Below are 14,398 nucleotides of genomic sequence, written 5' to 3' on the forward strand. Positions count from 1 at the left end.
ACACAGAAGGGTGTGTGGGACCCTCCCTCACACATGGGGGTGTGTGGGACCCTCCTTCACACGGAGAGGTGTGTGGGACCCTCCTTCACACGGAGAGGTGTGTGAGACCCCCACTCACACGGAGGCTGTGGGGAATCCCCCGAGGGGCCGGGAGCCCTCACCTGGAGGGGTGTGTGGGACTCTCCCTCACACAGAGGCTCTGGGGCGCCTCCCAGGCGGAGCTTTGCGGGCTCCGTGCGCGGAGCGGGCCCGGCTGTGCGGGAGGCTCCGGCCGCGCGGGGGCGCTGCCCGCCCGTGTACTCCTGTTTCCCCGGAGCGCGGCCATGGCGGGCGCGGCGCGGAGCGGGGGTAACGCCGTGTGCCGCTCCCGGGACCCCGCCGTGTACCGCTCCCGGGACCCCGTCCGCAACCTGCGCCTACGGTGAGCGCCTGCTCGGCCCTAGCGTCTGCCCGGCTCCGTCGGTCGGCACAGCCCTGACGCTCCGCTCCTTCCCCGCAGGGTCCGTATCCAGCGGGTCGCGCCGGCCGGGCCTCTCCTGCCGCGGGTGCCGCCGCTCGCCGGCCCCGAGCGGCCGGGCCGGGCCGACGGCGGCGGCGATGCGGGAGCGGTGCCGCTGCGGGTGACCGCGGCCTCTCGCGCAGGCGCCCCGAGACCCCCGGAGGACGAGGAGGAGGAGGTGGAGGTGGGGTGGCAGGAGAAGCTCTTCAGCCAGGTGGGTGCACGGGCACGGGGGCGGGAGGGACTTCGCGGAACGGGTCAGATCGGAGGGGATCACAGGGGTATCCAGTCCGACTCCCCTGCTCAGGCAGGGACCCCAGAGCTCGCTGCTCAGGCTTGTGTCCAGCTGGCTTTGAAATACCTCTAGTGAGGGAGGCTCCACGCCCTCTCTGGGCAGCCTGATCAAGGCTTGGTAACGGCACAGGGAAGAAGTTCTTCCTTGTGTTCAGGTGAAACTTTCATCAGTTCCTGCCCATTCCACTTGTCCCATTGCTGGTCCCCAAGGGGCAGAGCCTCGTCCATGCTCTGACCCTTCCTTGCAGACGCTGACAGACAGGGATGAGGTACCCTCTCAATGTCTCTTCTCGAGGCTGAACAGCCCCAGCTCCCTCAGCTTTTCATCGTAAGAAAGGTGTTCCTTGATGAGCTTTGTCACCCTCTGCTGAACCTGCTCCAGAAGCTCTGTGTGTCTCCTGCCCTGCCCAGAACTGGACAGGCTTGGGGGAGCTTCCTGACACCCCTTTCTGTGCACCTCACTGTGGGTGGGGTTCCTTGTTTCAGGGTGAGCTACTGTGCCCAAAGCTTTCCAGGTGGGCATCAGTGCTGCTGCTGGCTGCCACATGCCTGAGCAGTGTTGGAGCTGTTCTGGAGCTTGGGTTATTTGCTGGGATTCCCAAAGGGTCTTGTCTCTGGTGTGGCTTTGGAAAAAAGCTGAAAAATATTTGTGGCTTTGCCAAAGCTGGTGAAAAGCAGCTGTTTGTGCTTTACCTGTGGTGCTGTCAGTTTGAGGTGGATCTGTACCTGAATGAGTCAGCCTGCCAGACTCCCCTGGACTGGCAGTACCATGAGGAGATCCGGAAGCTGGAGAAGGCTGGAGGTCGGAAGAACTCTCGCATCTTCACCTACACCGACCACGACCGATTCACCAACCTGGAGGAGGTACCAGCTCTTAGTTACTCAGTGTCTGTCACAACTTCCAGTCCTATTGCAGAGGGAGCATTTCTTGGTTCTCAGCTGGGCAGATATCCTGAGTGCAGGAGAACACACTGCTGCAAAGCAGTTTCCCCTGGTGCCCCAGACCTGGGGTGGGGTGTCCTTGGTTCAGAGCGATGGTCAGGACAGCCAGAGGGACTTGGCTCTGTAGGAGCACTGCTCTATAGGAATCCTGCTGGGTGGAGTGAGCTGTATTTTGTCACCAGAACAGTGAAGGAATTCTGCAGTCACTTAGCAGTTTGTCCTTGCACATGGTTGTGTGCATATCTGTTCCCTCCTCTAAGAGGAGAGCTGTGCTTGGGAAACATGTCCAGTTGAGCTAGTTCCTGTCTGTTCTTCCAGCTCTGCCAGAAGGTAACTGACTTGGATCATGAAGAGCCATCGTATCTGGTCGAGAGGATGGCCAATGTGAGGAGGAGAAGACAGGACCGTAGGCCTGTGTGAGCTCAAAATTGGGCTTGAAACTTGTTCATGCAGGTTTCATTGTGCCTGGTCTGTGGGAGCTGGTCACTTGTGCTGTGTCACATGTGTAATCCAGCTCTGACTCCTCATCATGGTGGGTTTGAGGTGAGCTGTGAACATTTGCTGTTCTCTCATTGACAGAGAAGCAAGTTCTCTGAAGTCAAAAATCATCACCTGGGAACCTTCAGAAGAATTTATAAAGAACAATCATGTAATTAACACACCTGTCCAGACCATGTACATCATGGGGGACTTGGGACCTTATGGGAAGTAAGTAAAATCCTGAAGTGATCATAATTTTCCAAAAGAAAATCCATCTTTGCTCCTTACTCAGAACTCCTGTTTCTTTCATTAGTTAAGGGGGGAGAATTCCAAGAGCTCGGTTACATGGGCTGCAATTTCTTTCTGCCTCTTTCTTCAGTTGGGAGGTAGCTGTGGGTACATCCAAAAGGCTTCTAAACCAATGTAGGAAAGTGTGCATGTGTTCCCTTCTGTACCTCCAAGTTCCTTTACCAGCTCTGGTGTTCCAGAGCAAGAGAGTGTCCATGTCCTCTGTTCAGACTGTGTTTTCCTGCTGTCCCCCTTCAGGCTTGGTCAGAGGGAGTATGAAAATGTGCTTTGCACAATCAAGGTGGATGGCAATGGGGTGATCACAGTGAAGCCTGACTTCACTGGCACCAAAGGAGCCTACAGGTGAGTGGAGCAGGGCTGGGACCTTTCCTTAGACTGGCGGCTGAAATGGCTGTGTCCTGGTCACCCTTTGGGCAGGGGATCAACACTTAAATTGAGAAATATTTCATTTATTTCAGAGATTTCTAGGGAAATATTATTGTGTGCTTACGCTCAGTATCACTCTTGAGTGTGCTGTGTGGGGAGCTCTGGGGATGCCAGTTATCATGGAATGGTTTGGGTTGGATGGGGTCTCAAAACCCATCTCATTCCACCCCCTGCCATGGGCAGGGACACCTTCCCCTAGCCCAGGCTGCTCCAAGCCCTGTCCAACCTGGCCTTGGGCATTTGCAAGGATGGGGCAGCCACAGCTGCTCTGTGCCAGGGCCTCCCCACCCACAGAGGGAAGAATTTCTTCCTAATACCCATCTAACCCTGCCCTCTGTCAGTTTGAAGTCATTCCCCCTTGTTCTATCACTGCATCCCTTGTAAAATTACATTATGCATGTGATGGATACAAGCAAATCCTCCATTTTGAGGGAATGATGCTGGCAGGTACCTGGGAGTGAGGAGAGGGCTGTGAGTGCCCTTGTGTCACTGCACAGGCTGGGTAGAGGGGACACTGCAGGGTCAGGAGGGCCCCATTGGTACCTGTGCCTATTCTCTGCATAATGGAGGAGTTTTTCCCATGTGTTTTGGGGCTCTGCAGGATCGAGGTGGATGGAGAGAAGCGGGAGGTGTGGGAATACACCATTGAGAATGCATCTGCCCAGGTGCAGCCAGAGGAGGAGGAGCGTGAGCAGCGCGTGTTCAGAGAGGTAAGTACTGCCCACAGAGCATATCCACTGGTTCTGACAAACAGAGGCAGCTCAGATCATCATGGAGATGGAACTGTTGCTGCTCTGCACACCCAAAGGGACAAAAATGTCACTGTCCTGAGCCTCATCACGCTCAGGGCTCTGGGGACTAGAGCAAATACTCTCTGCTTCATCCCTTAAAGAGACCTTGTCTGTAGTTGTCCTGCCTCTGGCTGCAGTGCTTTAGGGAGTGAGAACTGATGCAAGAACCCACCCAACTCCATGCCTTCCTAGTGTCACCTGCCAGTGTTTTTCCTTCCCTTTTGAGCAGGAAAAACACTGCTCAATCTTCCTCTTGCTTAATCTTCCTCTTGCTGCCTGTATATTTATTAAATGATGTCTTGTTACTTGTAATGTCCCAGGATATTGGAATCCCGTTTCACATCTTGATTTTTCTGAATTGCCTTTTTGTCTCTTGACAGTTTATGAAAGCACTTTTTGGTTTAGATTTTTATTTGTGCATTTCTTTTCTGGTTTTGTGGTCACCAAGGAAATCATGATTTCACTACACTGACCTCTGCCTGGCCATTTCCTTGGAATAGTCTGTACTTGTATTTTTCAGATATCATTTAAGATCTGATTATTCAGAGCTTCTTTTCCCTTTAAACTGGCCTTGGAGAACCCAAGCTGAAGTTCTGTGCAGTGTTAGCAGTTATGTATCAGTGCTCTATTAGATATTTATATCTCCATATTTGTTGTAACAACCCCACATAAGCTAAGCCTGGTAATGACTTGAGTTTAAATGGTATACAGTTTAAGTTTTGCAGTACATAACAGCAGATATAATCAAAATGTCACTTTTTTTGTTGTTGTTGTGTGTGTTCCCAGCTGTATGGTCGGCACAGGGATTACCTCAATGGGCTCGTGGGCTCAGACTTTGAAATGGTGAGTTCCAGAGGCACTGCCAGGGACTGCAGCTCTGTTGGTGACCTGGCTCACACAGTTTGCACTTGCAGCACAGTCTCCAAAGACTGTTTTGATCTTTTGTGGCTTCAAGCAGAAAATTGGGTGAGAAGGGACAAGTGGTAGAGGATTTGGGGTCTGCAGAGATCCATCCTGCCTGTTCAGGTCCTGCTGGACACTGCAGTCCCTGTGAGGCTGTGTGCAGTGCCTCAAGGCCTGTGATTCTAGTACTTTGAGAAGGAAGGAGGGTTTATGTCTTCAGGGACAGTGATTGCTGTTAACTTCTTCAGTGTCAAACAGCTCTTTGTGCAAATAAACAGCCCCTCAGATTCTGACTCATGCAGTTTCCATTCTCACTGAATTATCCAAACTGCAATCTTTTTTTTTGCTCAAATATTGTTGACAATACAGTGAATACAAATCAGTGAAATACAATACAAAACAGGGAAAGTTGTGCTTTCCAGTGCTTTGATAGAGTGTCTCAGTGCTTCCCCCTGTTCCCTCATCTTGGTCAAATGCAGGAACATGACAGAAGCAGGACTGTGACTTCTGCAAGTGACTTCTCACTGTGTGTTTTATCAAGATTGACATCTGTAAGAGACCTGTTTACAGAACAGTAAATTCCTGCAGACTGGGCTTTGGGGGATTTGGTCTCTTTAGAGCCTCTTTCCAGAGGGACTGTTCACTTCTGGAAGGGATAGGACAAATCATGCCTTCTCCCTAGCCAGAACAGTAAATTATTCATGTCCAAAACCCCATTAAATGCCTGTGTGAGATGCAGTTGGGAAGGAATTGTTGAGGTTTCACCAGTGGTCGGTGAGCTCTTTATCTTGTTTATCTGCTAATTTTTCCAGCCTCTTCCTGGTACTCTGAGACTTTTTGTGAATGGAGAAATAGGTGAGTCCTTATTCTAAACAGTAATGTGGGTGTGCTAGGGTGGCTGAGGGCGTGATCCAAGGATTTTTGAATCCCTAGATTCAAGAGGCCCTAGAATCCTTTACTTCCTCCTCCTCCTCCTCCCTGTTTCCTGCAGGCTAATCCCTTGAGAGGCATTTACAGATTGGAGGTTACAAAAGCTGTAGCTGTTCTAAGAAGGAATAGATCTCAAAAAAGGAGAGCAGATTGCTATAATATCTATTAATTTCCCAAAGAAACCAATTAAATGTGTGAACTCCCTCATCTGGTTAGTGAAACAGAGACAGGGCTAGTCTGGAGGAGGAATCTTCTCTGTGGGTTATCTCCTGTTACTTTGAAGGCTTTTCCCAGCTTCCAGCAGTAACTGATTTTCCTTGAGGTTATTGGTGGTGGCTCTCCCAAAAATCTACAGTGAATGCTGGAAGGATTTGTATGGAATCAAACAGCTGAAGTTCATTCTCTCTCCTCAGTTTCAGCTCAGGGCTATGAGTATGACAACCTTTATGTGCATTTCTTCCTGGAGCTGCCTGACCGTGAGTATTCACATTGCCAGCCACATCACAGCTGGGATGTTGAAGAGGTGAAGCAGGCTTTGGCTGGTCCATCAGACCAGATGTGCTGGGAGTCAGCAAAAATTAATGTTGAGGCTGGGATCTAGTCAGAGGCCTTCAGAGCTAAAATGGCAGAACTCAGCTCAGGCTGGGATGTAGAGGTGGTGGTGACCAGTTTGTCAAAACCTATCATTCCTTATCTTGCAGAGAGCAGCCTTCCTGTGCTCCCCACTCCAGTGACCTTATCTGATTTCAGTGCTTGCCATCATGTTTTTTGCTGATATTAACATATTAAATTTTGATGGATAAATAAGGCTCCCAGCACTTACATGCATGTCCTGCTGCATGTTTAATTCTCCTAAAGCTATGGCTCTGCCTCCCCTCTCTGGGTATATCTGTCAAGATACCACTTCTGCTACTCAGTACATTTAGATAAGGCTCTGCTTTTCTCTTGACCTGAATTGGTTCTTTTCATGGACAGTTCAGGATGTTCTAAAGAGCAGTGCCTGCAACAGGACAGGGAAAAGTCATTTGAGGAACAGCTGAGAGAGCTGGGGGGGCTCAGCCTGGAGAAGAGGAGACTCAGGGGGGGACCTTCTCCCTCTACAACTCCCTGACAGGAGAGTGGAGCCAGGTGGGGTCAGGCTCTGCTCCCAGACAAGTGACAGGACAAGAGGAAACAGCCTCAAGTTGTACCAGGCAAGGTTCAGGTTGGACATGAGGAAGAATTTCTCTGTGGAAAGGGTGGTCAGGCATTGGAAGGAGCTGCCCAGGGCAGTGGTGGAGTTCCCATCCCATGTCCAAGGAATGATTGGATGTGGCACTCAATGCTCTGGGCTGGGTGACAAGGTGGGGATCAGTCACAGGTTGGATTTGATGATATTGGAAGACTTCTCCAACCTTAATGATTCTGTGAATGTCAGGGTGGGTGACCTTACCTTTTACCTCAGTTATCAGTCATCACATTCCCCTTTGAGCTGCTCTGGTTTGTGAGTTTGGCCTCACCCCAAGCCTTCATCTTCTCCTGTCCCCTGCAGAGTGGTCAAGCTCCCCGTTCCAGCAGCTCTCAGGAGTGACACAGACCTGTGCCACCAAGGCAGTGGGCTGGGTAAGGACACTTTCACACCTGCAGAGCAGTTTGAACAGGCAGTCTCTGGAGTGGAACATGTGTAACAAACTACAGATATATTCAGCAAATGTCCTGAGTTGGGGGCTCCTTTCAAGACCAGAGCATGTTTGGGATTCTCTTTATTCTAATTATACTTGTCATATTTTTCAAGGGTCCAAAAATTTTTTTCACTGTCTCCAAATAAAACTGAACCAAATAAAACTACTCCCAAGCATTTTCTGGAATCCCACTTTTTTATTCATTCTTGCTGACTGATTGTCTTTGGAGCTTTGATTTTTGTGTTCTCCAATGCTCTGAGTTAATCAAGCATTGTTCCATCTTGCCTGGGGCAGGAATGTGCAGAGACTCTACATTGATTTTGAATTTTATCAGCTTTTTAATGTATTTTATATGTTTTCATATTACAAAAATAGTTATCATACAACATTTTAATAGTACCATTGTTTGAGTTACTCTGCTTGGCTCGGCTCCTGTAAAGTTTGAGGCTGCCCTGTAGTTATGCAATTGACTGAGTTTGCATTTGAGGTGTGTCACTCCCCTTTTCCATTATTTTCAATATCCTATTCCATGGACATGGCACTGGGGAATGTATGCAGGTCCATCCTGCAGTCACATGTTTGTTAGTGGGATGTAATTGATCTTTTTGGGCAGCATCACCTGCTTTCTGCCATTAGTTCCTTTCTCCGAGCTCTGTATGCCCTCTGCAGTGCTGAAGATGAATTCTCCAGGAATCTGATCTCCTCCCTGTTCTTTCTCTAGGATAATGTGGCATACTTCTGCTACCCCTTCACTGTGGAGATGTTTTACACCCAGGAAGATGAAGGTGTGTTTCCTTGTTACTCTGAAACCCTTTGGTCCCACTGTAGCTGTCATGCTGTCTGTCCTGTTGGAGATGAAAGGATAGAGGGAAATGTTTCTGGTTCAACAAAAGTTCAGCCTGTCACCACGCAGCCCCTGGACACATCCTGTGTTTGCCCAGGAATCCATTAGCATTTTTATGGATTCATTGATGTTGCCCTGTTCCTAGGCTGTAGGCAGCTTCATCCGCTTGGAAAACTGCTTGGATCTTGGCTTGTCTCTTTAAACCTGGAGTGCAGGGCTGTGTTGCGGTGCCTGCACAGAGCCCTGGGATGCTGTAGCTGGAGAACCAGGCAGCTTTTTTATACACAGCTAAAACTCTGTGAGTTTTACATTTGAGTCTTACATTTGTAGACGTGCTCAGTGACCTGTATAATCCCTAGATAGTTCATGTCACTTTGAAACTTCAGCTCTATTTTAAGCTGAGCTTCTGCCTGCTCCTGCTGCTTCTTCACCAATCCTATTGCTCTGTGGATGCAATTGCTGGGGACAGCACTGTGGCCTTGCCACTTGAATCCAATGTACACTTTGGATCTGGGTATTCAACCAACACTAATGAATTTTCAGACTAGAAGAAACAAAATGAGTTTGTTTCACTGTGGAAAAAAGAAATGCTTGGAGAGATGTAGGAGAATCTAAGTTAATATTCCCCCAATAGCATTGGGAAAGGTCAGAGATAAACAAGTTCTGCTGTTTGGCTTCAGATCATTCACAAAAGATTGTCTTGACTCTCAAAGATAATTGACAGCCCAGTCTGGACTTGCTCTTAAAGAATTTTCCCTAATTTTTATCTTCAATACTTCTGTTTTCAGCCTCAAATCTGAGGGTTTAGCTTTTACAAGGGAAACTAATCAACAATAAATCTTTGTTAGTCATTGTAGAAGAAATACAGAAAGGACTGTGGTGGAAGGGTACTGGAGTGTGTTCAGAGAGGGAGCAGAACTGGGGGAAGGGTCTGGAGCACAAGGAATAGCTGAGGGAGCTGGGCAGACTCAGCCTGAAGAAAAGGAGGCTTGGGGAGGATCTGCTCATTCTCTACAATTCCCTGACAGGAGGGTAGAGCCACCTGGGGGTTGGGCTCTACTCCCAGAGAGCAAGGGGCAGAGCAAGAGGAAACCTCAGGTTGCTCCAGGGGAGGTTCAGGCAGGACACTAGGAGGGATTTCTTCCCATAATGGGTGTCAGGTTGCCCAGGGAGGTGATGGAGTCCCCATCTCTGGAGGTGTCCTAGGAACAACTGGAGGTGGCACTCAGTGCTCTTGTCTGAGTGACAAGGTGGGGATTGGTCACAGGTTGGGCTCAATCATTTTGGAGGTGTTTTCCAAGCTAAATGATTCTCTGGTTCTTTGGCTTCCTACCAGTGGGGTTGGGCATTTAGCATTCTTTTTCTCACTGATAGTCTCCTTCCCAAAGCTGTGACCTGCTCCCCATCTTGCAGACAGTCTCCCTCAGTGGCCTGTTCTCTACTTTGAGGTCCTATCCCTGGATTTCTGGCAGAGGTATCGTGTGGAAGGATATGGCTCCTTGGTGCTGCCAACATCTCCAGGTAAAGCATCCTTGGGACACTGTGTTAATTGTCTGGGAGAATGAGCTGAGTGCTTCCTCTTGGGGAGTGATTCAGGCAGTCCCAGGGACTTGGTGTACTCAGGGGAGCAGTCAGCTGTCTGGGGTGCAGCAAGGAAGGATGTGAGGCGCATCTGGAGCTGCTGCCCTTGATCCTTTGATACTGCCATCTCAACATCTGGTGTGATAAAGCTCTGGTGATGCTGTGCATCCACCTGCACAATGGCAGTAACCCTCTGTGTCCCACGTGGGGTCTGGAGTGACCCTGTGTGTTGTGGGGAGATGCTGCTGTTGGGCACAGGGTGCTTTCAGCACTGGCTGTGTGACTGGAAGGGGCTGACTCAATGGGAACATGCTTTTAGAACATTTCTGATACTGTGCAGTGTTTCCATTTCTAGTCAGCTCTGGGTTGGCTCACCAGGTATCCACCTGCCTTTGTGTCCTCTGTGACTGAATAAATCACAGGTCACAGCTGCTAAGTTGGCCTCTTGTCCTGGCCAGGTGTCCACATGCTCACCATCCCTACGTGGCGTCCCGTGGGTCTGGGACCTGTGGCTGAAATGAGGAGGTTTTTCATTGGGGGCTCTCCTGAGCTGGAGGACTTGACCTACATTCGGATACCATCGACCTTCAAGGTGGGCTCAGCTGCAGAGGGGCCTCTTGCCAGGGTGGTGCATTTTGTTCTTGGGTTCAGGTGTCCATGGTCAGCCTGGACCAGATTTGAGCAAAGATGAGCTGCTGGTCCTGTGCCTCTCACTAAAGAAATGTCTCCTCTGTGAGTCTTGTAATCCTGAGCAGAGGAATGAGCAAACACTGAGGCAGAGCTGTGCCTTCTGAGGGGTGAGCAGCTTAGAGGAGTGGGGGAGCATGGGCCAAAGCCTTGGCTTGCCCTGCTTATACAGTGTTTGTCAGGTCAGCATTTGGTACCAGCTGTAGACTGCTCCTGGGTTTCTGTGAGGAATTTGGGCTGTGTTATGCCTGGAACAGCTTCCTGAAGCAAAAAGCTGATGGGTGTGAGGCAGGTAGAAGCTTCATGTTCTTGAGTAAGTTACAGAGGTGGCTGCTGGTGTAATGAGCTGGGTGATGTTAGTGGCAGCTGTGTGTGGGAACAAGCCCTGAAGTGTGACAGTGGTCACAGGGGTTCTTGGATGAGGGAAGAGAGGAGAATGTTGACTCCATGTTCAGAAGGCTTGATTTCTTACTTTATTATATATATATATATTACATTATAACTGTACTAAAAAGAAATAGAAGGAAAAGGTTCATGTCAGAAGGCTAGCTAAGAATAGAATAGAAAAGAATGATAACAAAAGGCAGCTCACTCGGACTCTGAGATAGCTCACCCTTGTTTGGCCATTAATTATAAACATCTAAGATGGGCCAATCAAAAATCCACCTGATGCATTCCACAGCAGCAGATAATCATTGTTTACCTTTTGTTTCTGAGGCCTCAGCTTCTCAGAATGGAAAAAAATCCTAAGTAAGGATTTTCACAAAAAGATGTCTGCAACACTGAAGCAGTTATTGAAACCCTGCCCCAGCACTGCACTGTCAGCTTGCAAGTGTTTAGGTCCTGCCCTCAACACAGCCTGAAACTGTGTGCCCTTCTTTCCAGCCTTGCAGGGAAGGGAGGACTGAGCCCACAGGAGTTTGTGCTCTGGTGGAACATGCTTGTTTTCACTCTGGGGTTGCTCTAACCTGTGCCATCCCTGCAGGGAAAGCGCTTGAGCCGCTTTGGTTTCCGGACAGTGACCACAGGGAGCGTCACCTTCCGCCTCTGCTGCCTGCAGCAGTCCAGGTGAGTGCAGCACAGGGAGTGTGACCTCCATCAACTCCATCAGCTCCATCTCCTGTGCTGCTTTTGGCAGCCCTGAGCTGCTGGTGTGCTTCTGTGCAGAGCCTTCCTGGAGAACAGTGCCCTGAGACAGCGCATGCAGAGTGTCCTGGACCGACTGGGAGGCTTCAGCCAGCAGAGCTCTGTCTACAATGTTTTGGGTGAGGCCTTCAGTGTCATTGTGTCTTGGTGAGCTTTGGCTCCCTTTTTACAGAGTGGGCAGGGTATTTCAGGATAATCCATTACTGTGGGAGTGATAAAGTCCATGGCAGAGGGTAAATGTTTTGCTCTGAGCTGGAAACTTCAGGAGGCATCAGCTCTGAGCAGGCAGGAGGGATTACCACTTTGTGAGGGCAACAGCCTGGATTTGGCTCCCCAACCTTTGCCTGGCACTGGGCAGAGCTGGTGGCACCAAGGCACAGGCTCTCTCTGATTCCATTGTGTACAGAAATCAGAGAGCAGCAGGTGGAGCAGCACAGGTGCATTGGTGGTGTAATCTATTCATACAAAGTAGGATCCTGCAGCAGGAGAGATGATGTTCACTGAAAGGACACATCCCTCCCCTTCCCTGAGGCTGTCTCATGCATTGTGGCCTGCTGTCACCTCTGTGTTGCAGAGGCTTTCCAGCGGGCACGGCGCCGGATGCAGGAGGCACGGGAGAGCCTTCCCCAGGACCTCATCAGCACCTCTGCCTCTGCTCTGCCCCAGCCACTGGAGCCATGAGCCTCACCTCTGCTGCTGCTTGGAGCACCTGGCATCCTCCCTCCAGCACAAGCTCCCACCCCTCAGCAGGAGTCCCAGTGCTGGTGCCTGGAAGCTTCAGAAGCCCTTCCTTTGTTGCTTTCCTTGGATGGGGAAGAGAGCTTCTAACACCTCCAGACCCAGAATCTGCATTTCCACTGGTATCTGTGGAAGGAGCCCTGTTTTTCAAGGCCCTTTGTTACCAGGCTCTAACAATACAGCCAGTTTTTCACATTTCTTCTGAAATACTGGCATGGAACCTGTGAACCCTGTAACACCTTTTCAGGGATTGAAAAGGAAATAATGAGAAAAATTGTAAATTTAGTTTTCTTCTTAGAGAAGAGGGTGATGTTGAAGGCCAAGGCATGGATGCTTTTTGAGATTAATGGAATGAGTAGATAACTTTTTGAGAAATACTGATAATTGTTAGCTGTTTTGTACAGGACAATCAATAGTAAAATTAATCCATTCACCTCTACATTAAGACTGATTTATTCCTAGAGAGAGAGCTCTCTGCCACATGTAATGCATGAAATTAAAGCAAAGGAAGACAGATGGAGAACTGGACAAAAGGATTACATTCTGCATTTTCTTGTGTGCCCATAATATCTGGCTCTGCCATGGTGAGCAGGAGGTTTCTTTGTTCAGGAACACAATTGAAAACACACCTTCCCCTTAGCTCACCACAGAGCCTTGGGGGTTGGAAGGTTTGCAGACAGTGAGAGCAGTTGATAACATTTGCACAGCAGCTGAACTTTGAACTGTTCAAGCTGTTCATTTGAGGTTGATATTTGTTGGTGGTTCATTGTTGCATCTCTGATTGCAGAACACTGTGGTACTTCCTGGGAAGCTTGTGTTTACCCACTCTTTACCAGTTTCTTCTGTTATTTTCTCTTTTTCTTTCCCCTGTTTTTATTTCTGTCTCAAGTTCAGAGGAACATAGCTCCCTGCAGACTGACACTGCTGTGCTGGTTTGTGCACAAGTCACATTTCCATGTGTTTTCTGTTCCAAACAAACAATGGGAAGAGAAATCTCAAGCTCAGACCATGCAGGTTTGAATATGTCTGTGAATTTAGGATTCAGAGGCAGGATATGAAATATGAATTGGCCATCCTTCTTTTGCTCTGCATGTTCCTTCTTCACAGGGAACATGAGACTCATGGTTGCAGCCACGTGTGTGGTTATGGGAACATCCCCTTATTCCCTGGTGTTCCATTGTTTTCCTCACTCCCTTCATTCCATTTTGAGGTTGTCCCAGTCTTCAATGAGAAAACAAACTTAAAAAAAGAGTCAGCAGCTCTCAGAGTTTGTTCTTCCTTGACCTTTGCTGTAATTCCTAGATCTGTCTGGCAGCTTGAATCTATCTGGCAATTGCAATTATAAGTGGACTTTTGTTCACCTTCCTTGCCTGTTGCCCCTCATTTTGATGGAGGAGGCTGCCAGGATGTGTTGGATGATGCTGGCCTGTGCAGCAGAGCAGTGTCCTTGGCCTGGAGCTGGGTGATGTGCCTGGTGCTGATGTGAGCACTCTGGAGGTACCACATGTGGGGCTGGAACAGCAGAACTGATCTCTGTGTTCTGTCATGGTCTGTGATGGCTGACCCAGGAGGAAAAGCATTCAGTGAGTATGCAGCACTTCTTATCTCTTTATTTTAATCATTATTCACATTGTGGCCTTGTGTGTTTATCACACTCTTCTGGGTGTTTTTGTGGTGCTTCTCACCAACAGCTGAACTGCATTTCTCTGAAATGCTTCCCAGGATGGAGTTAAAATGTTACAAGAATAATTTTTTTATCAATAAAGTAACAAAACACCTTTTTAATCAACATGATGCCAATGGCAGATCCTGTTAGAGTGGAATTTTCTGATTAGGTCAGGTTCCTGACTCATTGATCAATTATTAGGACAGGATCTAATGTCCTGAGTGTGAGATGCACTAAGATGTACATAATTATATTATTTTGCTACTTAGAACTCTGGATAGAGAAACTCATGAGGAAAATTTTAAAATTCAGAATTACTAGAACCAAGCAAGCAATTCTTCCAAAATAAGAGACTGCAGTTCCTGACTGTCATGCTTGCAGCCTCCTTGGCCTGGCAGAATGAAGTGGTGCTGGTAAAAGCTGATTTGAAGAGTCCCCTCAGCAAATGTCCTTTGAATTTGCACTTTTATAAATTAAACTAGCAAATTTCCATATACATGC

The 14,398-nt window shown here is 48.7% G+C and overlaps 1 protein-coding gene across 1 annotated transcript; it reads left to right on the forward strand.

The window, feature by feature from the left end:
- Window positions 1-323: 323 nt before the first annotated feature.
- Window positions 324-12,700, forward strand: MKS1 (MKS transition zone complex subunit 1). Its single transcript, XM_054287085.1, has 17 exons — window positions 324-421; window positions 500-713; window positions 1,502-1,657; window positions 2,054-2,151; window positions 2,315-2,443; window positions 2,762-2,866; window positions 3,552-3,660; window positions 4,528-4,584; window positions 5,457-5,499; window positions 5,988-6,050; window positions 7,106-7,176; window positions 7,957-8,020; window positions 9,493-9,600; window positions 10,119-10,252; window positions 11,333-11,415; window positions 11,515-11,612; window positions 12,068-12,700. Exons 1-17 carry the CDS (start codon window positions 324-326, stop codon window positions 12,172-12,174), a joined length of 1,737 nt encoding a protein of 578 aa, XP_054143060.1. The 3' UTR covers window positions 12,175-12,700.
- The last annotated feature ends 1,698 nt before the right edge of the window (window positions 12,701-14,398 follow it).

Source organism: Melozone crissalis, unplaced genomic scaffold (genome assembly GCF_028551555.1).
Source record: "Melozone crissalis strain CALT ecotype California unplaced genomic scaffold, PUWL_Pcris_2 ptg000057l_1, whole genome shotgun sequence".
NCBI classification, from domain to species: domain Eukaryota; kingdom Metazoa; phylum Chordata; class Aves; order Passeriformes; family Passerellidae; genus Melozone; species Melozone crissalis.

Bases quoted from the DNA above. Each gene is read 5' to 3' on its own strand.
- MKS1 (XM_054287085.1), top strand. From the start codon at position 324: ATGGCGGGCGCGGCGCGGAGCGGGGGTAACGCCGTGTGCCGCTCCCGG. The intron at 5,500-5,987 runs GTGAGTCCTTAT...CTCTCTCCTCAG, and splicing joins TTTTGTGAATGGAGAAATAG to TTTCAGCTCAGGGCTATGAG. The intron at 11,613-12,067 runs GTGAGGCCTTCA...TCTGTGTTGCAG, and splicing joins CTCTGTCTACAATGTTTTGG to AGGCTTTCCAGCGGGCACGG.